This window comes from Stenella coeruleoalba, assembly GCF_951394435.1.
Source record: "Stenella coeruleoalba genome assembly, chromosome: 2".
Classification (NCBI taxonomy): domain Eukaryota; kingdom Metazoa; phylum Chordata; class Mammalia; order Artiodactyla; family Delphinidae; genus Stenella; species Stenella coeruleoalba.
In genome coordinates this window covers 86,970,017-86,994,358 of record NC_137147.1, presented here as the reverse complement: position 1 = coordinate 86,994,358, position 24,342 = coordinate 86,970,017, and the positions used below count along the sequence as shown (strand labels likewise).

Genomic DNA, 24,342 nt, shown 5'->3' with positions numbered 1-24,342 from the left:
ATTGTGTGTGGCATAGCAATCTGGGATAGAATTTTCTAAGTCACTTGTTCTCACGTGTGGCTGCTAGAACAGCAAGCAGCATCAGCATCATCTGGGAACTACTAGTTAGAAATGCAAAACCTCCAGCTCCATTTCTTATCATTCAAACTCAGCAAGGAGTAGAGAGGAACTCAGCAATCTATGTTTCAATAAGCCTTTTAGGTGATTAGGATGCATACGCATGTTTGGCAACCACTGTTCTGAGTCCTGCAGTTGCCAACTTTCTGTTAAGTAAACCACATATAAACTTTCTTAATTTTTTTTTTTACAATTTGCCAATGGAAGTTTAGTATCTAACTATTAAAAATATATATCTTCTATTTATATATAGCTCCTTATTCTTAAACCTTTTATAAAGAATTTTATTTTAGAAAATGGATATTTCAGTATCTGTTGAACATGTTTCATAGACATAAACATTGTTTAACTAAATTAGCAGTCAATCAAGACTTCTTTCTCATCTTTGATTACCAAGCCCTGTTTTCTCATGAGGAAAAGAAGGTAAGGATCATTCAACGTAAGGTATGTGCAAATATGTATATTTCTCAAATCCTGAAGGATAAAAAAAAAAAAAGGCTTCCATTTGTAGAAAGTGACAACACTTAAAAAAATAAAGCTGCTAGTAACTACCCCCCAAATTTTTCAATGTGTTTAAGATGAATTAAAATGAAACACAAATGCTCATACCTTGTGATTCCACATCTTATTAGCTGGAGTGTTTCTTTTAACCTAAAGTTAAACTGTGAGGAGGCAAAGAGCAAAAAACACTCTAGATATGCCTCATTTTCTTTTTCTTTTTTTAACATCTTATTGTAGTATAATTGCTTTACAATGTTGTGTTAGTTTCTGCAGTATAACAAAGTGAATCAGCTATATGTATACATATATCCCCATATCCCCTCCCTCTTGAGCCTCCCTATCCCACCCCTCTAGGTGGTCACAAAGCACCGAGCTGATCTCCCTGTGTTATGCAGCTGCTTCCCACTAGCTATCTATTTTACATTTGGTAGTGTATACATGTCAAAGCTCACTTTGTCCCAGCTTCCCCACCCCGCCATGTCCTCAAGTCCATTCTCTACGTCTGCATCTTTATATCTGTCCTGCCACTAGGTTCATGAGAACCATTTTTTTTTTCGATTCCATATACATGTGTTAGCGTATGGTATTTTTTTTTCTCTTTCTGACTTACTTCACTCTGTATGACAGACTCTAGGTCCACCCACATTTTCTTTTAATAGCATATCAGAGTACACAATTCAAGGTATTCCCTTAGTATCTTTAAAAAAGGTATTCTCTTTCTTATAATTGAATCATAGCTAATTCTACTTTCTTCATCTACAGCCTATCTAAATTTTGATCATTCTTCTTTACCCAATTCTGTAAAATTACTCATTTATGCTCACCAATTCTTATCTTTCCCTCTCTATTTACCTCCACATTGGATTAAAAATTATATGGCCAAACTTGCTATCATGACATCAACTGCTAACATAAAAATCTAGCAAAATCTTTTTCAGTTTCTGTATATCAAATCTAAACTACTCATAATCAGTTTCAAAATTTCTCTTTTTTTGCCTACTTATCCTCTAATAAACACCTTAAATACTTAGGCCTTCTGGATGCCTATTTTATTTATATCTCTTTGGCTAGGCAAAGGCTAAGGTGCTCAACTCTCAAAACAACTATATATGCTAGTTAAGATTTTAAAAATATGCTTTTCCTTAAGATAAAACAAATTTTTTTAATAAGAACTAAACCACATTTCCAACTATAGGTTACTAGTAACAAAGGCTTTTAAATAGTAAAATGTTTTCCGGTATTATATAATAGATACATATTTTTGCTAATATCAAGAAATTGCCGGCAGATGGTAAATAATGGTGACCATATATTAAATTTGGTTAGGAAAAGATAAGAGATATTCAGTTTTCAAAGCTCTTCTGGTACCCTAAAAAAATATAAATTTTAAAATTCACACCAAGAGAGCATATTAAAGGTTTTATTAGTCAGCATTAAGAAGTCATGCTTTTGAGAGTCTATTAATAAAGTTATTAGTATTAGATAATACTAATACTTAGTATTAAGTATTACATAGATTGCCCCTCCCCCCAAAAAAGGAACAAGAAAAGGAGTATGGTCTTGCATGAGGTTAACTCATTAAGACCTAGGTCCTTCAGGGGAACATGACTGGGACTCCCCCACCCCCCAAAAAGGTTGAAATCTAGCCATGAAATTAGAATTTATTGGGAGATTAAAAAACAAAACAAAGGGTATAGGAGTATGGGGGCAATAATTAATTTAATTTAAATAGAAAAATAGTGAAATAGCGGGGGTTGTTGGGGGAGAAAAAGAAAAAGAAAGCCTAATTTATTTTCAAAGGGTACTGGAAACCAACAAATTGGGGAGGCCCTGGCATTAGACTGTGCTTAAAATAAAAACATTTCAGAACACCTAAGACATGTTTTTATAGTAAATGTATGTGTAAGGCTATTCATTCACTTGTATTCTTTTAGGTATTTTGGGCTAGTATTTTTAAAAAGAATTTAACGCCTTTATTTTCCCTAACTCTACAGATAATATACTTACCAAGTCTAAAACTAGGGAGAATTCTGGTGTGCTTCTTGTCTTCAGTGGAAGGGCAGGTTTCCTATTTAGTTGTTCTTCTGTCAGTGGTGGAACATGTTTGATGAAATAATAGCTATAAATCAAATTTTAAGAAAATTTCAACATTTCTACTTTTTTGTAAATATAAAACATATTACTAAATTCAGCCCATCTTTAAGTTTTTAATTAAATAATGCATATTTAAACCTAGTAAACCAAACTTATAAAACACATAAGTAAAACTGAAAATATACAAATTAGTATTTCAGTAACTCAGCAAAGTATTAATACCTACAGGTCAAATGCTCTTTGCAATATACCATTTAGCCACCCCGCTACACATGTACTTTCATTCCTTTCAAAGAGAGAAAGGAAAAAAAAAAAAACTCACGGGTCAAATACTTCCCAGTCTTCTTCATAGGTGGCCTCTGCGTGGGCTGATGAATAACCACTATCTGGAGTTACTGGTGCTATTTAACAAAGTGAAAAACAAAATGTTGCTTTTACTCACTTAATGCTTCCATGAAGTATACATTTTTACTGCTTTTATTAAGATCTTCCTGAAGCCCTGTGTATTTTAGGTTAAAGATAAGACAGAAATAATTTGTAAACAGTATTTAAAAGTAAATTTATAAGCACATAGATCTAACTCTGGATCCAAAGGAAAAATTTACCATTACATACAAAGTGGCAAGTTATATCGTGGCTAGCAAAATTTAAATCCCTAACAGCTAAGAGAAAATTTACTACTTACACTATTTCCTACTATTTACTACTTACACTGTGGAGTGTATTATTAGGAAAATACACTCCACAAAATTTCCATTTCTAACTGGATGATATTTGTATGTATAACCATAAAAATTTCATGGTGCTCATAGCAGTAATACTTCACAAAGTGCACAGTACATACAGGCAGTCAATATATGTGTGCTGACAACAGATCCCGAAGGTAGTTTTAAACCTAAGATCCATGAACAGGCTTTAAGAGGTCTACAAACCCCTAGACTTATGAAAAAATGTTTTATGTACATTTTTACAGGATTCTCAAGGTTGTCTATGATCTTAAAAGTTAAGAAATTATGCTGTATATAGAAATCAGTGCTTTAGAAGACCCATTATTTTACTTCTCATTTACAAGCAACTTAAAAATAATCAAGAAACAATTCTGTATTCCACGACACATAGTCCATTCTAAGTTTGAATTAAAATTTGATCAATTGATAAAGCTTTAGAAATTATGTTAGGAATTTTCTAAGACAATATTTACAACTTAAATTCACTGAGACAATGTTAACTTACAAGCTAAACAGGTAATGTCTTGGAGATGAAAGTTTAAGGTGGATGCTAGAGACTGAATGTTTGTGTTGCCCCAAAATTCATATATTGAAACCTAATCCCCAATGTGATCGTGTCTGGAGATGGAGTCTTTGGGAGGTCATGAGGTCATTAGGTCATGAGGGTGGAGCCCTCATAAATGAGATTAATGCTCTTTAAAAAAGACCCCTAAAGAGCTTGCAGAGCTTCTGGCATAAGAGGACACAGTAAGAAGACAGCTATCTATGAACCAGAGAGCAGATCTTCACCAGACACTGAATCTGTTGGGGCTTTGATCTCAGATTTCCTAGACTCCTGAACTATGAAAAATAAATTTCTATTGTTTATATGTCACCTAGTCTAATGGTAGTTTTTTACAGTAGCCTGAAAGGACTAAGACAGTGGGCCTCAATAAAAATTGCTGTACTCTATCTATAGGAATGGAATACTGGTGGATAGTAGTCTTTCAGGATAAAAACTTATGTTTTTTGCTATTACCATGTATTAATACCTTCTAAGACAGAGCCAATACAGTGTGTATGTTCAATAAATGACAACAGATGTAAAGCAGAATTTTTGTTCATTTCTAACAACTTTATGCCAGTAACGGTTCATTAGCACAAGGGGACAAATGGAAAAATATATCTTCCTACCACTTTACTATTTCAAATTCCTATTAATCTCAGAGAAAGGGGGACAGGAAGTAATTAGTATTCGAGCACCTCCATGCTAAGCATTTTTCATATTTCATCTCATTTAGCCTTCAAAGCTCTAAATTATTATTGCCATTTTAAAGCTAAGAAAACTGTCTCAGAGAGCTTAAATAAGTTATCTAAAGTCACACAGATAAGTAAATGGTAGAGCCAGCCTCCTTCCTTCTTGTTCTCTCTGGCTACGTTCTTGAAGTTGGGGAAAAGTACCACTTTTGTCACTCATACTCATATTTGAAGATCAGCAAAACTTTTACTTCTTCCTTTCATGATCCTCCCAGAGTAACTGCAATGTGCCACCTCAATATTTTGCTCATTTATTTGTAACAACACTCACCACACTGTACAGTAATTTTTGTGTATACTTGGCTCATCAATTAGATCATATACTCTTCAGGGTCAATAAGCACATCTTAGTCATCTTTATAAATAGTGCCCATCACAAAAAGTACGTGTTCAATTAAATGTTAGAAAAACGAATGAATGAGACAAATGGAGTAAATCTTACTATTCCCCTCTAGAAACTAAAGTTATAGAAATCCCTTCCCGGTAGGCACAGCTGTCAGAAAAAAACGAGTACAAAGGTTTATATAGAAGCACAAAAACAGAAAAAACATCAAAGAAGTCAAAAGCCCTGGCTTCGGGGCTTCCTTGGTGGCGCAGTGGTTGAGAGTCCACCTGCCGATGCAGGGGACACGGGTTCGTACCCCAGTCTGGGAAGATCCCACGTGCCGCAGAGCGGCTGGGCCCGTGAGCCATGGCCGCTGAGCCTGCACGTCTGAAGTCTGTGCTATACCTTATCATTCACTAGCTTGTAACAACAGGCAAAGTAATCAGCATTAGATTTGCTTGTTAGGTTCAGTATTATTCTTAAATTATAACATTATAATTAAACATTATCAATATTAACATTTTATTTGTTATTGATTGATTGAGTGCCGCACCACATGGCTTCGGGGATTTTATTGGGTTGGCCAAAACGTTTGTTAGGGTTTTTCCCTCAAGATCTTACAGAAAAACCCAAACTTTCTGGCCAACCCAACAGTTCCCCAACCAGGGACTGAACCCGGGCCCTCGGCAGTGAGAGCACAGAGTCCTAACCACTGGATGGCCAGGGAATTCCTTATTTGACAAATTTAAAATAAACCTTGGACTTTCCTGGTGGCACAGTGGTTAAGAATCTGCCTGCCAATGCAGGCGACATGGGTTCGAGACCTGGTCTGGGAAGATCCCACATGCCTCGGAGTAACTAAGCCCAGCACCACAACTACTGAGCCCACGTGACACAACTGCTGAAGCCCACGTGCTCTAGAGCCCACGCGCCGCAACTACTGAAGCCTGCACACTCTAGGGCCCGTGCTCCGCAACAAGAGAAGCCACCGCGATGAGAAGCCTGCGCACCGCAACGAAGAGTAGCCCCCACTCACTGCAACTAGAGAAAGCCCGCGCACAGCAACGAAGACCCAATACAGCCAAAAATAAATAAAATTTAAAAAATAAATAAAATAAACCTTAACTCTATTATGTTGCTTTTCTCTTCATACTGATACAGGGTTGCACTGTATATAAGTTTCATAGTTGTATGCATTTTTTCTTTAAGTGTTATCATGCTGTTTCAATGACTTTTTTTCAAGTTTCCCCTTTATATCAGAGAGATCATCATTTTGCTTCCTTTGCCAAACTTATTTCTCAACCAATATATATGTACTAGGCTCTCTCAAATATCTGGCACCACAAGGAAAAACAAACAAATCTAAAATAAAAGTCTAAGATCTTCTCCTTCTGGGAAAAGATGTCCATCCTCAGTTTTATTTCTGCTTTTAATCATAATGGAATACAATTTCATCTTTTAGCCTTATATGTCTGTCTACCACCTCAGAAGTGGTCTATCTACCACCTCTATCTAACCCTCAGAAGTAACAAATGCTGACCTCACATGTTTCTACATTTCCATAACAACTGGCTCAGGGACCTAACAATTATGTTAGGGCTTTAAAAGCATCCAGGATTAGGCTGCAAAGTTTGTGTATAGGAGAGACCCAAGAACAGAAGCTTGTTCTTTGGGAATGTCATCTGTATATGAAACAAATCTGAAGGTATGAGACTACCTCTATGTAGGGACTTCAGACATTAAGGATCTAAGACTCGTGCAATTATAATAAATATGTTCATAAATGTAAGCATATTATTTTGTTAGCTGTGTTAAATTTCTCTAAGTGGTAAGACCGGTACACATAATTAAACTGTAAAGTGACTAATATGCAGTAAAATAACCTTAAAAAAATTCAATTTCAAAATGACTGGATTTGGGGGGAAAAGTTTTATTTCCAGTTTTAACCTTATTAACTTCAAGGAAGAAAAACTTATGCATTTAATCTGCCTATTTAAGAAAAATTACAGTAGTATTTTTACAAACTATTCATGAAAATGTATAAGAAAAAAAGGAATCTTATTTACCTGTAAGGGGTGGGATATCACGATTAACTGTTTCTTCTGCTTCTTCTAAACCATTTATTGATGACCTCACTTGAACTGCTTGATTTGAGTAAGCTGCTCCATTAGTTGATGTAGTAGTACTGGTAGTGATTTCATCCACCTGTTCCATATCAAGCTGTTTTACTATCTCTTCAGCTTCCACAGCCTGTCCTGGGGAATCAGATCCTGATGTTCCTGAAATCATGATTAATTGTACATTAATCGTCACTTAAAAGCTCATAGTGGGTGGGGAAAGATGGGAACAAACTTAAAACAAGTAATAAATAAGCCTTAGAGATCTAATGCACAGTATAGTGAATACAGACAACATTGTATTATAATCATCAAACCTGCTAAGAGACTAGTACTTAATTACTCCAACCACTAAAAAGAAAGAATAATTATATAACATGATAGAGAGCATATGCTAATTATCACTACGATGATGATCAAATTACAATATATAAATTATCAAATCAACATGTTGTACACTTTAAATTTATACAATGTTATATGTCAAATATATTCAATAAAAATTCATAAATATTTAGAAAAACTAAATGGAACAGAAACAAAGCTGAGGATACCATTATTTAGTGACTCTTTACTAGACATTTCAAAAATAAGGAATAAGACTATTATAAGCTAGAGTAATATTTGTGAGCAAAGTTTTTCTTAAGAGTGTTCAAATAGCTTAGAAACACCCATTTATAGTCAAACAAGTCAATTTAGAACTTTAAAAATTTTAAATGAGATATAATTAACATAACATTGTGTAAGTTACAGGTGTACGTATTGATTTAATACTTTATATACTGCAATATGATTACCAACTGAGCGTTAACTAACACCTCTATCCTGCCACATAATTATTTCTTTTTTGTGGTGAGAACATTTAAGATCCAGTCTCTTAGGAACTCTGAAGTATATACAGTTGACCCTTGAACAACATAGGGGTTAGGGGCACTGACTCCCATGCAGTCAGAAAACTGAGAATAACTTTACAGTCAGCCCTCCATATCCACAGTTCCACATCCTCAGATTCAACCAACCACAGATTGTATACTATAGTATTTATTGAAAAAAATCCTTGTATTAAGTTGACCTGTGCAGTTCAAACCCATGTTGTTGTTGGGTCAACTGTCATATAGTATTTTTGACCACAGAACTTCTCTTCATTAAAGCAAATATCATTTATTAAGTGCTTACTATGTGCTGGGCAATACACACAACACACACACACACACACACACACACAAAATTTTCCATTATCCTCAAACAGCTCCTGATCTTTCTAGTACTAAGCATCCTAGCCATTTTGTGCAGTTGTAATTTTTAAACCAGAGACAGTTCTCTAAAAATGAGCTAACTGTTCCCCTAACCATGAGACCCTTTTTATTCAAAGACACAAGAACAATTTCTCAATGAAATTCCATCTCAATAACAAAGATAGAAGCTAGTTTCCTCATTATATTCAACCATCCCCTAGATGAACCCACTGCCCAATTTTTCTTCCACTATGGACTGACCCCAAGTCTCCATTTCTTTATGAAATCCTCCGAATGTCACTGTCAACAACAAAATCAACCGCCAATAACTCTCAACTTCCTCACAGAATATTCTTTCTCCCTCATTGCCTTACATTTAACCTCTTTCCAAAAGACATCTTTTCCTGATACCCTTCCCTCAAAGCTGTTTACTTTCCCATACTTGTTACTCAATCAGAATTCATTTACCTCCATTGCCGCCACCAGATCATTGGTTTTCCACTAATGTGTAAAAATGTTTGCTCCTTTGAGATTGCTGTCACCTGGCTATACAATTCTTCGCTTATGCCCTCTGCTGTCACCTACCATCTATTGCCAGCATCCTCTCTCAATCTCAGAGGAATTTAACACCTAGATACCAGTTTACTGCTCTATTAAATGCCTATATAGTTATTGCAGGTGATGTCAATGACTCATCCAATAACTAACCCTCAAAGGTCTTGCCCTATTTAGCCCCATCTACATTCGTAATGCTCTTTAGTAGTTATTACCATGGCTAAAACCTGGACACTATCACAGAGAAACTGTTCACCTCTGAAACCTATAATTCAAATAATTAATCTCCTACCACGACCTCCTAATCTTCTAATTATCTATCTATCTATCTATCTAATATTTCTATTACATGTGATCTTCACGTTTGATAAAAGCCAATCTCTTTTATCCAAACACATCCCTCAATGGCTTCTTCTCCACCCTCCTCATCTAGTTAGACTTCATGGTGTATTATTTAAACCACTCTCAAGCCAGCAGCCTCACTGTCCTCGCTTCCTTGTCTTTCCACTGTCATTCATCATAGAAATCCCTCTTGAATCAATCTAACAGGCTTCTCAGGCACTAGACCCAGGTAATAAAGAAAACAATAGAATTATAAAGACTGATTTGTACTCCAAGTAAAATCCTCTAATCTTAGCTACGCCTATAGCATGCTGCTTCAGTATTTCTGTGTGTGAGTCATTCAGCTTCTTTTACTTATACCAAATAGCAAACATTCTAAACCTTCATTCTCTTCAATCCCTGCCACCAGGACCATCTCAGCAAAATGATACCATGTCCTCCTTCAAAGAAAAAATTCTATCAAACATGAACTACTGCTGCCCAAACGTTCTTTCCTCCAGCATCAGAGAAAAATGTCTATTCTCCTTGTTTCAATTCTAATCCTTCTACCTGTTCTCTTGATCCCATCCCTATCAGTAGATCCTAGAAACTTTCTTCATTAGTTTTCCTTTTTCCCTTATGTTCAACCTATTAGACCCTTCCCTGAGGCTTAACAACATGCTTCCTTCTCACAAATACAAAACATCCCTTGAGGCTTCATGACCTCTCTAGTTTTTCTCATACTCAGGTTCCTCATAACAGTAATCTATATGTGCTGATCCCTTTCTTACTCTCCATTTCACTCTTTTAACCCATGGATTAGGCTGCCAACTGCAATCACTCCTCTGAAACTCTCTGGCAAACGAAACCAATGACCAGTTAATTACCAGGTTTAATGATACCTTTTCAATGCTCACTTCCGTTCCTTCTATCTTTACAATTGTTTGACCCTGGGTTTGACAGTCTCTTCTTTTGGCTTCTATGACTCAGTTTCTCCTGGTTTCCTCCATTTCTCCTTTGTTGGCTTCTTTAGCTTTGTCCAGTCCTTAAATGTCTTTCCCCAAGATTCTGGTCTTAGTTTGATGAACCAAATGGACCATTTAGTCCACTGGTTTCAATTAATATTTGTAAGCTGATAATACCATGCTCTACTGCTTATTCAGATTTCTAAGCCCCATACCTGAATGACAAATTGTTAGTAGACATTTTTATTTGGTTGTTTCAAGGCCTCTCAGGCTCAGCATGGCCCAAATTAAATTCAATTATCTATCTCCCAGGAACTTACTTTTCTCTCTTGAAAATCTAATGTGTACATCTTACTCTCTCTCTTCCTTCACCTCCAATCTGTTCCCAAAATTTGTCCATTTGTATCTTTGATCCTTCTTTTCTTCTCTAATACTACAAGTAAGGTTGTATGAAGTCTCACATGGACTACAAGTCTACTAATGTTCTCCCTGCATCCAGCCTCTTTAGAATTTAGCCTACATGCTACTGCCAAATAGATCTTTAGAAAACACAAATCTGGGCTTCCCTGGTGGCGCAGTGGTTAAGAATCCACCTGCCAATGCAGGAGATACGGGTTCGAGCCCTGGTCCGGGAAGCTCCCACATGACGCAGAGCAACTAAGCCTGTGCACCACAAATACTGAGCCTGCACTCTAGAGCCTGTGAGCCACAACTACTGAGCCTGCGAGCCACAACTACTGAAGCCCGCACGCCTAGAGCCCAGGCTCCGCAACAAGAGAAGCCACCGCAATGAGAAGCCCGCACACTGCAACAAAGAGTAGCCCCCACTCGCCGCAACTAGAGAAAGCCCACACACAGCAACGAAGACCCAACACAGCCAAAAATAAATTAAAAAAAAATAAAATCTGTAAACTTAAAAAACAACAACATAAATCTGTTCATATTACTCACAGTTTAAAACTTTTCATTCATCCCCCCATGACTAAGGATAAAGTTCAAAAACCCTACAAAATTGGCTCTATAATCTGACTTCTTTATAATTGTCCTATCTTATCCCTTCCCATGCACTCCTCAAATCTGATGCTCCATCTGTGACAAACTAATTTGTTTCTGAAATACACTGTACCTTTGCTTACACTGCTCCTTCTACATGGAATGCCCTTTACCATCTTTCAAGATTCAGCTTTTCTATGAAGCCTTTTGTGAGCCACCACCCAGAATACAGGACCATTCCATTCTTTGAATACTGTTCCATACCTCTCTCAAGGCACCTATAAAAATTTATTATACTTATCACAATGGCTGGAACATAATAGATGCTCAATATTTGTTGAGTGAACTGGAATCTTCACTCCTCACATTTAAGTATAATTACCTTTTCTCATGGATTAAGAGGCTCAAGAGTTTAAAGAACTGGTCCAGCATAACATAAGTAAACAGTGGCAGCTGGGAACAAATTTAAAACAAGTTTATCTAACTCCAAAGCCTGTTCTTTTCCCACTACCCCAGCATTTCCAAAGATGTTTTAGGAGGCACTAGTTCTAAAAGATGTTAAGATGTTAACAGATGTTCCATAGAAGAGTACTTGGTCAGATATGTCTAGGGAATACTGGGTTAAACAAAGTTAAAGGTAGTTTTTTGTTTCTATTCTAGGACTTCACAGTCCTTTAATGTGCTAATATACATTATTTCTGCCCCTACATCATCTTGATTTTACAGTGCACCATTCTGCCTTTTAAAAATTGCTTTATCATCCAGAAATCAGGCAACAGGTATTTAATGCCTATTTCCCATGTGCCCAATACTGTATCAAACAACATGGTAGATGTAAAAATAAAGACATGACCTCTTGCCCTCAAATAATCTAGAGACTAAATTATCATGTATGAAATTAGACATTAATTATCAGAAAAAATAGGACACCAGATAATTTTAAAAAGATATTTTGAGAAAGAGGCCATTTTTAATTTTTTTGCAAAGGCATACAACGGGAACCTTCAATTCATGTGAATTAGGGTAGTTTTACTATTTGTCTAAACTGAAGATTCCCTACGGGGGAAAAAAAACAAGCAAATGATAATAAAAATAAATTGTATTACCAAAAAAAAATCTGGTTTCAACTCACTCAAAATATTCAACAAATTCTACTTTACTAATCTAGAATATTGAAAATGCTTCTCTCTAAAGATGCAGAAGTCATCCCAACGCAGAAAAAATAATACTTTCCCTCCAGCCCAAAGTTTATCATCTAGCTTTTCAGATAGTTAATTAAACATAACCTACATTTATTTCAGTCATTTAAAAAAAAAAAAAAAAAGCCTTTTAGAAGCTGTGTATTTTGGGGACTTCCCTGGTGGTCCAGTGGTTAAGAATCCACCTTCCAATGCAGGGGACTTGGGTTCAATCTCTGGTCAGGGAACTAATAAGATCCCACCTGCTGCGAGGCAACTAAGCCTGTGTACTACAACTACAGAGCCCACATGTCACAACTGGAGAGAAGCCCACGTGCCGCAATGAGGAGCCCACACACCACAACAAAAGATCCCGTGTGCCGCAACTAAGACACGATGCAGCCATAAATAAATAAAGTAAATAAATATAAAAGAAAGAAAATATATTCTTTAAAAAAAAAAAGTCTGTGTATTTTTAACGAGACTGAAAACAAACATAAGATGCTAACAAAAATATGCCCCAAAAATCAAACAGATCTTTTAAAAAGCCAGGAAAACGATTAATCTTTTAAACCCAAATTATGGTTAATGAATTATATTTACCATTTTTATTTGCTGGTGAAAAAAAGTTGAAGACAGGAGAAAATATGGTCCCCAACAATGTAGTCCTTGGAGGACTGCCAGAGGAAGGATTATCTTCTAATTTTCCATTTTGTTTTACATGTTGATTTGTCATTTCATAACTACCAGCTTCTAAGAAAGAAACAACAAAAATAGTTGCAATCTAGAAAACATGACTTTCATAAATATGTTCTAAACGATTCATTATAAAAATAACTTTTTCCCTCAAAATACATAAGGAAAACTGATGAACATTAATGTTAAAAAGCTTATTATTTCAAGAAATCCTGAGGTAAATCACTTGTAAATCAAATGATCTTTATAACAAATTTATTTATAATGGTTTATAAATGCTAAAATTTACTGAGTTTTTACAAAGTAGATTTATATCTGGAATTACACAGACTGAAAGTCTTCAAATCAACACAGTGTAACAGAAAATGAAATAAAACTCTTTGTAAGTAAAGCAAGCAAGTTACAATATGAAAAACACAAATGCAAGATTTTGTCTTTGTTTATTTACATTTTGGGATGCTGCCTACTTCACAAAACTTACCCCCCAATCTATTTCTAATGAGTAACAGCTAAATAAATAGAGGCAACTATTTCTACTGAAGCAGAAGACTATATATACAGCAGTGTCAAAAACTACTTATGGATATTGTGAGGCACCATTTCAGAGTAGTTAGGAAGAATAACCAGTTTTTTTTTTAAGTTTCTTATAAATAAAAAAATTTAATGGGTTTTGGGAAAATATAAAATACAAATGTCTTAATAAATCATCCTTGACCCTCCACAACTTTAGCACATTTCTTTCCTTCTTTGTTAGTGCTCTTTTAACTTGTTTATCCCTTTTCTCCCTTATGGTCAATTCTAACAATGGAGATACATCACTGCATTAAGAGGAAAGAGGTAGGGAATTATTATCACTGCTGTGTTTAAAACAGTATTGGTTAAAAGGTAGCACTCCATGCTCTAAAGTGCTATTCTGTATAGGTTTCTCTGCTTGTCCATCTTTTTTTTCTCCTTTTTGACTTTGAGGAGCTTGTCAGCAATACAATAAGGTACTGATCTAGAACAGGATTTATAAATAGCAACAACACTATTGGCTTTTGGGCTGGATAATTCTTTGTTATGGGAGGATGTCCTGTGCATTGTAGGATGTTTAGCAGTGCCCCTGACCTTCACCTGCTAGATGCAAGTAGCAATCCCTCCACAGGTTGTGACAAACCAAAAAGGTCTTCATACACTGAAAAGCGTCTGCTAGGGGACAAAAACACCCCTAGTTGAGAACCGCGGACCTGAGAGCTCCAAGCCCCCTCTATAGCCCTGAAATTCCATAATCCAGAAACAAATTCTTTGTACATATTTCAAATAAATTAAGTCACAATTATTACTGCTTTAAGAAATGAGTTTCATATACATTTTCATGCTAAACACTATAAAGCTAGTTGCTCTGCCTCTGTCACTTTAATTCATCAAAGTAGATTTACATTAGGAAGGTAAATTTTTATTTACTTCATGCCACTAATATTTAATACAAAGGAGATTACAAAAATAAGGCAGAAATTGCTCAAAGTAGATTTTTAAAAACAGAACACAAACATGTCAAGTGAGAACTCTGCTTACACCTAATAAAGCAATATGTAAACATTAACAAACCTCCATTTACTTGACTTTTCCGTCTTACTCGAGATATCTGTTTGTTAGGCTTTTCTCCTGCTCTTGGTGTTGATGTGATCAAATTATTATCTATATCACGTTCAATTCTACTCCGTTTTGAAGGATTTTCTCTCTCTTCCTTAAGATATAAGAGGGAAAAACATGCATTGAACAGAGTCATTCTGCTTTACAGGTTACTTATTTTTTTTTTTGCCACACCACGCAGCTTGTGAGATCTTAGTTCCCTGACCAGGGACTGAACCTGGACCCATGGCAGTGAAAGCACCGAGTCTTAACCACTGAACCGCCAGGGAATTCCCTACAGGTTACACTTTTAAAATGATAAAATATGACACGTACCCCCATGTTCACTGCATTATTTACAATAGCCAATTTTATCCATTATCAATTGATGGACACTTAGATATGGTTGTTTCCATATCTTGGCTACTGTAAATAATGCAGTGAATATATATATATATATATGCATATAACACACACAGACACACACGTATACATACATACATAAACAATGGAATATTATTCAGCCATAAAAAAGAATCAACTCTTGCCACTTGCAACAACATGGATGAACCTAAAGGGCATTACACTAAGTGAAAAAAGTCAGACAGAGAAAGACAAATACCATACGATCTCACTTACATGTGGAATTAAAAAACAAAAACAAACAAAAAACAAAAACAGCAAGTTCACAGATACAGAGAACAGACTGGTGGTTGCCAGAGGCAGGGAGGTGGGGATGAGTGAAATGGGTAATAGGCGTCAAAAGGTACAAAAGGTTATAAAATAAATAAGTTGCAGTGATATAACGTACAGCACGGTGACTACAGTTAATAATACTGTATTGCATATATGAAAATTGCTGTGAGAGTAAACCTTAAAAGTTATCAGAGAAAAGAATTCTGTAACTACGTATGCTGACAGATTTTAACTAGACTTATTGTGGTAATCATTTTGCAATATATAAAAATACTGAATCAGACTTCCCCGGTGGTCCAGTGGTTAAGATTCCACGTTTCCACTGCAGGGGCACAGGTTCAATCCCCGGTTGGAGAGCTAAGATTCCACATACCGTGTGGCGCAACCAAAAAACAAATTGAATCATGCTATATATCTGAAACTAATATAATGTTGTATGTCAACTATGCTCAGATTTTTTTTTTCTTTTTTGCGGTACGCGGGCATCTCACTGCTGTGGCCTCTCCCACTGCGGAGCACAGGCTCCGGACGCGCAGGCCCAACGGCCATGGCCCACGGGCGCAGCCGCTCCGCGGCACGTGGGTTCCTCCCGGACCGGTGTCCCCTGCATCAGCAGGCGGACTCTCAACCACTGCGCCACCAGGGAAGCCCAGATTTTTAAAAAGATAAAATATGTTGTAATATGCTTTCTCCTCTTTTTTCATTTCCAGGAGAAACAAACAGAATTAATACCTAACAGTAGAAGAAAACACAGAAAAAATCTGACAGTCATAAGAGTATTTATTAACGTTATTACAATACACAAATATAATTACAGCATCCTCACAATTCAGATTCTTTCCCCAGGGTCCATTAAATTTTCATGCTACTGAAATACTGAATCTCACAATGTGGTCTAAGTTTCCAGCAATTTTCCTTACTTTTAGAATTACTCAAAAGAACAGGGGTCATTTCCTTGAGCGAACCCCACTGGAATTTGCTGGCATTATCACATAGTCCCAAAAATGACACAAAATTAATAGGGCCTGCCACTGCCACACACCTAATGTCAATTCTCAAAATGTCCAAATTAACACTAAGGAGTCTACTCCTTAACAAAGCTCTCTATTCATTTCCTTATATGGGGCAAATCCACATGACCAGTTTACACTATTTTTGCAATATAGACTTATCATAGTTTGACTTAAAGATTTTTTGACTTTACAGTGATGTGAAAGCAATACGTATTCAGTAGAAACTGTACTTAGAATTTTTAATTTTGGTCTTTTCTCGGGCTAGCCATTTGCAGGTACTATATACTCTTGTGATGCTGGGCAGCGGCAGCAGTGAGCCACAGTGAGCCACAGCTCAAAGTCAGCCACTTGATCATGAGGGTAAATAACTGACACACTTATAACCATTCTGTATCCATGCAACTATTGTTTTTCGCTTTCAGTATTCAATCAATTACATAAGACATTCAACACTTGTGATTTTGCCCAACTGTAAGCTAATGTAAGTGTTCTGAGCATGTTTAAGGTAGGCTGGGCTAAGCTATGATGTCCATCCAGTAGGTTAAGTGTCTTAAGTGCATTTTCAGCTTACAACATTTTCAACTTACAATGGGTTTATCAGGACTTAACTAAAATATTATACTCCATGCAATAACCTGATTTTTCTCCATTTATACATCCATCTTCCTCATCTGTACAATTTTTCTAGAGTCATCCATCACATGAGCAATCTTCTTCCATTACTGTAATACTGGCCTATAATTCCTTGCTGTTTTAAGGAAAGTACCCAAAATCTTTTGATAAGGATTAGATTTTTCCACAACAAATAATAATACAGTATACTACTATGCATTTTCTGTAAGTTGAATATTATTATTTCTGAAACAAACCTTGATATTGTAAATGGCCCAAATTACAATTCCCTACCAGGATCAAAATAGAAAAAAGATAATACTGTATCATCCAATACAGAATTTTACATTTACTCACCAGTTTCTCTAATTTTAGGTAGGTTCATCAAAACAATCTCATTAGCACAAAATAAAGCCTCAGTGATCCACAACATAATTCCTCAAATTTTTACTGTTTATTATTCCCCTGCATTTAAAAATGATGAATAGGAAGCCTCAAATCCCAAACACTGGATCTTTATTACAGGAGAATTATAGGGGCTCTTTTTATAAAGTCCTTCAAGAACAGAAACAATGCTGTAAAGCCTCACTACACTAAGCTCCAACATTTTCTTGAAGTTTCTTAGTACATCTGGTATAATGTAAATACATACATACATTCCTGGAAACTTTGCACTCTGCAACCCTAAAAATAACAAGGCTTATGGGGAAAAAAATGGGTCCAGAAGGGTAGAGAGGGGTACATTGGGGCAGATCAGCCAATGCCCCTGTAACTCTGTAACCACAGCACTAAGAAAACCAATGATTGGAACCTCCAGAGATAACTTGCACACCCCAGTTAAGCAGCTAAGAGCAGCTGAAATGCTTCCTCAGAGCTTAATATAAAGGTATTAGAAGCAAAGAAGTAGAGGGGCTTCCCTGGCGGCGCAGTGGTTGGGAGTCCACCTGCCGATGCAGGGGACACGGGTTCATGCCCCGGTCTGGGAGGATCCCATATGCCGTGGAGCGGCTGGGCCCGTGAGCCATGGCCACTGGGCCTGTGCGTCCGGGGCCTGTGCTCCGCAGCGGGAGAGGCCGCAGCGTTGGAAGGCCTGCGTACCGAAAAAAAAAAAAAGAAGTAGAAACGAGGGTTTATGGGAGCTGAGAAGTGGAGCTTTAAGCCAGGAAGACTGCTAAAATGGACAAAAAAGGAAATGCAAACTGCCATATGAAAACAAGAGTCCCTGCTAGACCAGGGTGTACCTCTCTGAAAGGGAACCCCATACACAGCTTACCACTTTTATTAAAAACTCTGTGCAGTATAAAATTCTACCCCCATTATTCAGGATCCCCCTGTCCAGTTTAGAAAAAAATCACGTATAAACCAAAACCCACCCATGTTATACTGAAACTACTTCCCTATTTACCAATAGTATATAAGCTAACTGATAATATGCAGGTGCCCCATATAACAGAAAAGGTTATACTGTGGTCAATTGAGAATATATTCAAATACTTGAGCTTATATCTCTAAAGAGAAAGAGGAAGCTGTTAAGATCAGGATTCAAGGTCTGCAGTCATTGACAATAAAATTCCACCCTTCAGAATAATGCATTCAAATGTCTGATGATGCTCCAATTCTGAAATGTGTCACCAAATCCTACTCTTCCTTAAACATTCAAGTATATAATTTGGGGACATTTTTGGATATAGTATGATTTTTAGAAGAGGAACTAGGAAAAACAAGATTTCTACATTACTGTACATTTTTAAAATTTAATAACCCTACAATGTCTTGTCTGGAATTTGTATTTTTCAAAGTTGCCTCTTAAGATAGGCTTTTAAAGGGAAAATCTTGGGAAGGTCGTATTCTTAAATCTCTGAATCTCAAAGGAAAAATTCAGAGAACTAAAGAGGCAACAAAACCCCAAAAGCCAATTTACAACAAAAGCAGGAAACAAGGTTTCTCCCCCAAACTCCAAGCAGATGAGAACAAACCAACAGTCATTAACACTGGAGTAACCATCTGTACCAGTGCAGAAGAAAGCAAAGGAATGCAACATGGCATGTGACACATCTGAGAACAGGAGAAGCCCCAAATAGCTAACAGGCAGATATTCAATTGAAAGCATGGCAGGCCAATTTAATGACAGCAGATGAAATACGAGGGACTTTCCTGGTGGTCCAGTGGTTAAGACTCTGCGCTTCCACTGCAGAGGGTGTGGATTCGATCGGGGAACTAAGATCCCACGTGCCGCGCAGCGTGGCCAAAAAAAAAAAAAAAGAAAAAAAAATGCACACGAGAACAGACAAAAATTATACCTTTATTTCAAAAAAGACAAAAAAAGTTAAGAAAGTGATATGACATATACATCAGAGTTAGAAAAAACTCAGTAACAGAACAAAATAATTAGAAATGAAAAACAAATTTTGGAAATAAAGACTAAACTAGAACAGACATAGAAGTGAGTAAATAGAATAGATTATGCCTTTAAGAGAAAGAGAAGGTAAAATGGGGGAGGGGGGCTGGATTTTAAGACACCAAAATGTGTCAAGCACTGAATATGGACAAAGAAGATCCAACAGACAGAAAACAGTAGGCCGAGACGGAAGCCAAAACAAGAGCATATCAGAAAGTTTTCCTCAAATAAAATATCTGAAATTACATACTGAAAGAGTACACTAGTTTATTTATTTATTTATTTTTGGCTGCAACCACTGCGCAGCTTGTGCAATCTTAGTTCCCCAACAAGAAACTGAACCTGGGCCCTCGGCAGTGAGTCTGGAGTCCTAACCACTGGACCACCAGGAAATTCCCAGACTATACTGTTTAACTAAAACTATCAACCCCAAAAAACAACTACCAAGATCCTAAACTTAACAGAATTTAAAGGAAACAAATCCTTTGGAGAACAAGGCAAAATCCATTTATCTACATAGGGAAAATTAGAGTACCATCAAACTGTGAAAGCAATGCTTTTTATGCTGGAAGAAAATGGAATAATATTTTAAAAAATCAAGAAGAGAAACTGTGAGACAAGGATTTCATATTCAGTAAAACTGATTTTTAAGCACAGAACTCAGATAATAGTGCCCATGAGTGCTTTGTGTGGCATCTACCAGAAATTGAGCTTTCAACAACAAAAATGACTACAGATCATAACTAGAGGACTGAGGATAAGCATTAAACATACAGAACACATGTAGAACCTGTGTAAGATAAATGAAGATTAAAAGATAGTATGTAGGACTTCCCTGGTGGCGCAGTGGTTAGGAATCTGCCTGCCAATGCAGGGAACACGGGTTCGAGCCCTGGTCTGGGAGGATCCCACGTGCCGCGGAGCAACTAAGCCTGTGAGCCACAACTACCGAGCCTGCGCGTCTGGAGCCTGTGCTCCGGAACGGGAGAGGCCGTGACAGTAAGAGGCCCGCGCACCGCGATGAAGAGTGGTCCCCGCTCACCACAACTGGAGAAAGCCCTCGCACAGAAACGAATACCCAACACAGCAAAAATAAATCAATACATACATACATACATACATACATACATACATACTTTATCAGACCACATGTTGTAATTAAAAAAAAAAGATAGTATGTAATGGCTACAGGCTCAGAATATATAAACTGTTAAGAAAAATTGGCAAGAGATAGTAAATATATAAATTTTTTAAATTGTTCACTTTAAAAACATTCTGAGACAGAAAAGCTAACAATTCATTTCCAGCTGATCTTCACAAGAAATAACAAATGAAGTTCTTTAGGCATAAAATAAATAATACCAGATGGGATCCTAAATTTGCAATAAGGAATGAATACCACTAAGGCAAATCTATGAGTAAATACAAAAGATCTTTGTGTTCAGTATTTCTACTGTGCCTTTACTGTCTTCAACACTAATACCCGCTATAATCTCTGTAGTCTCATTATGATCCAATAAATTATTCTGAAGTCTCAAAGTTTTATTTTTTTTTCTCTATGTATATACGGAAACATAGTAAGAGTACTCTTGTTTTGCTTTGCAATATTATTAAATTTGGTTTTTAAAATTTCACCTAAAACAGTTATTTTAGAATTTAGTAACTTTTTAAATAAAAGAAAATTTATAATTTATAACTAAGAATGGATTGTTGGATTGAAAACTGGAGCTGGGCGACTTGTAAATTCAATCCATTACTGCAAGTGATAAAAAGAAACCGACATAGAATTCTCTAACTCATGAAAGGGGGGAATATACTCTAAGAAATAACTGAACGAAACTGTAAATCACAAATGAAAATATGATAAAACTAATGTCCCTTTGGCTGTAAAATTAAGTTGTCTTATGCAATAGAACATATTCAAATAGAATTATGGTGCCGATTCAGTTGCATTTGAGAACAATCATTCCGTTTTAAAAACAGAAACTCAATATTTTAAATGTACACATGATGAGATCTTTAAAAGCCAAAAAGTTATAGTTTTTCAAACTTAAATTACAAAACCCAATGAGATATCTTAAAAAAGTTATCATATTGCATTGTTCGAAGAAGTGTACATAAAATATGAGAGACTTATAAACTCTTGCACAGTAGTTTGTGCTGAAGCCTGCTCAATAAAAGTCGATAAAAGAGGGACTTCCCTGGTGGTGCAGTGAATAAGAATCCACCTGCCAATGCAGGGGACACACGTTCAAGACCTGGTCCGGGAAGATCCCACATGCTGTGGAACAACTAAGCCTGTGCGCCATAACTACTGAGCCTGTGCTCTAGAGCCCACAAGCCACAACTACTGAGCCCGCAAGCCACAACTGAGCCCACGTGCCACAACTACTGAAGCCCACGTGCGTAGAGCCCGTGCTCCATAACAAGAGAAGCCACCACAATGAGAAGCCCCCGTGCTGCAACAAAGAGTAGTCCCCATTCACCACAACTAGAGAGAACACGCGTGCAGCAACAAAGACCCAACACAGCCATAAATAAATAAATATATAAATTATGAATCTGGAAGGTCTTACCTTCCAGATGAGTGTATGTTTAAAAAAAAAAAGGTCAATAAAAGAAACAGGCACTTCCACTTTCTCATGATAAAGTAAATCACTGAATTAAACACTTAACTGTAAATACAGAAAATGAGTTAAAATCTGGTGTGTTGAATTGTACTTTAGCCTTACTAATGTGGTTGGACTTTCTGTTTTGACTGTACTTGTCTGATACTAGTATCAACTAATCATCAAAAATTGTCTTTACTGTGAATGCATGATAACAAACACAAGTGGTAAATTATTTTTTTACATCTCAATTTATCCTAGAATAACTTGTGCCAAAATTTGCAATGACTGTGCAAAAAAAATGGTTTATAACTACTGCCACCTTAGCACAAATCAAGGCACTGACACCCAATAGTTATTTTTCACTGCCATGCACCCGCATGGGGGGAAAAAAGCCAGCTCTACTTAGGAAGGTCCATGATGAAGCTGTAAAATTAATTAAATCTCAACCCTTAAATATGTGTTCAATTCTGTATGACAAGATGGGAAGTACACACAAAGCGTTTCTGCTGCAAACTGTGTTTCCACAACTGTCTTGAGAAAAAGCATTTGTGTGACTGAATTGTAAGCTGAATTAGACCACTTTTTCTGATAGAAAACTATCTTTACTTGAAGTAGATTATTTTCTGAAAAGTGAACAAAGCAAGCCTGTCACTTCAAGAAAAACCGATACTTCTTGCTGCCAACAATAAAATTTGAGCATTCAAGCAAAAACTGAGATGTTTGAAAACTTGGACAAAGCACCATGAGACTGACAGCTTCCCAATACTTAAAGATTGTTCTGTTGAGATCAGTGGGGTTGTTCAGAAATGTGATTTTTAAGTATTAAATAATGAACTATGTCAATGTGGACACATACGTGGAAGATCTACATAATTCAGGGAACCAATATTTTCCAAATAATCAGTGCATGATGTTACAAAATCATATATAGATAAAAGATTCATTCCAAGCGCAAGACAGACCAATGAAAAGATCATTGTAGTGCTCTCAAATTCAATCTTGGAACAAGAACTTAAGATACTACACAATTTGTCAAGTTTTGGTATAATATCTGCAATTATCTACAAAGAATATTAAAATACTCTTCCCTTTTCTAAATACATGTATAATTTTCTTTATATGCTTCAATGACAACAAACTACCTTCTATGAAGCTTCGATTAAAGAGCTTTATAAAACTGTAATGTCATGTTTCCCACTAATTTCCTTTTTGTCTTTAGAAAATAGTTAAAATATTATTTGTATCAACATGTAGGGTTTAGAATTATAATTTTGATATTTTCAAAATTCCTCAGTTTTAATATCTAATGAGATATATTGACAGATATAACCCACATAAACAAATGTTCTTTAGGGTTTCCAATCATTTATAAGAAGGTTAAGGACCCGAAGTTCAAAAGGTTTAAGAACCACTTGCTCAAGAGGCACTACTAATGAAATCACAAGAGAAGATTTTAAAAGTCACCCCCAACAAATGAGAAAAAAATTTAAGCTGGAAGGTGGAGCTGACAAGTGAGAGCCAAAGGGTCCAGAGTTTCTTTGGGGAATGATAAAAGTGGTCTAAAATTGACTGTGGTAATGTCTGCGTAACTTTGTGCATATACTAAAAGCAACTGAATTTATACCTTAAATGGGTGAGTTTTATGGTATGTGAATTGTATCTCAATAAAGCTACCATAAAAAAACACACATATATCATATAATCCAGCGATGCCAATCTTAGTTATTTACCCACGTTTAACCTAAATATATGCCCACACATGGATTCAAGACCGAAATAGTCATAGCAACTTCATTCATGATAGCCAAAAACCAGAAATAATCCAAGTGGATAACAAATTATGACATGTGGTATACTCATACAACAGAATACTACTTGGAGTACAGGAGAGGGAGGGGATAAATTACGGATACATGCAGTAACATAGATGAATCCAAAAACTTTATGTTGAGTGAAGGAAGCAAGACATGTTATATTCATAGGTCACTCTAGAAAAGATTTATACAATCTATAATGATAGAAAGCAAATCAGTGGTGTTTAGGGTGATGCTGTGAGACTGCAAAAACTCCAAGGGTACTTTTTGGTCATGGGTGTACAATTCTGTTAAAATTCATGAAAACATATACTTTAAATCAGTGTGTCTTATTGTGTTTCATTATACCCCATAAAGTTAATTTTTAAAAAGTCAACATAGGAGAAAAAGTGGAATTCTAAAAGATAACTAGTTCATCAAAAAGAAGGCAGGATAAGAACAGAGTAACAAATAACAAATGGGATA

At 36.2% G+C, this 24,342-nt stretch overlaps 1 protein-coding gene across 3 annotated transcripts in view; it reads right to left on the bottom strand.

The window, feature by feature from the left end:
• Positions 1-24,342, bottom strand: part of CTDSPL2 (CTD small phosphatase like 2) — a 71,308-nt gene that overhangs the window by 21,487 nt on the left and 25,479 nt on the right. For 2 of the 3 annotated variants that reach the window (XM_079909879.1, XM_079909880.1), the window contains exons 3-7: positions 14,709-14,847; positions 13,029-13,178; positions 7,128-7,340; positions 3,035-3,113; positions 2,626-2,737 (exon numbers count right to left, since the gene is read on the bottom strand). In XM_079909879.1, coding sequence (XP_079766005.1) covers positions 2,626-2,737; positions 3,035-3,113; positions 7,128-7,340; positions 13,029-13,178; positions 14,709-14,847 — 693 coding nt within the window. The remainder of the gene's footprint in view (positions 1-2,625; positions 2,738-3,034; positions 3,114-7,127; positions 7,341-13,028; positions 13,179-14,708; positions 14,848-24,342) is intronic. The other variant, XM_079909881.1, reaches the window with a different exon arrangement.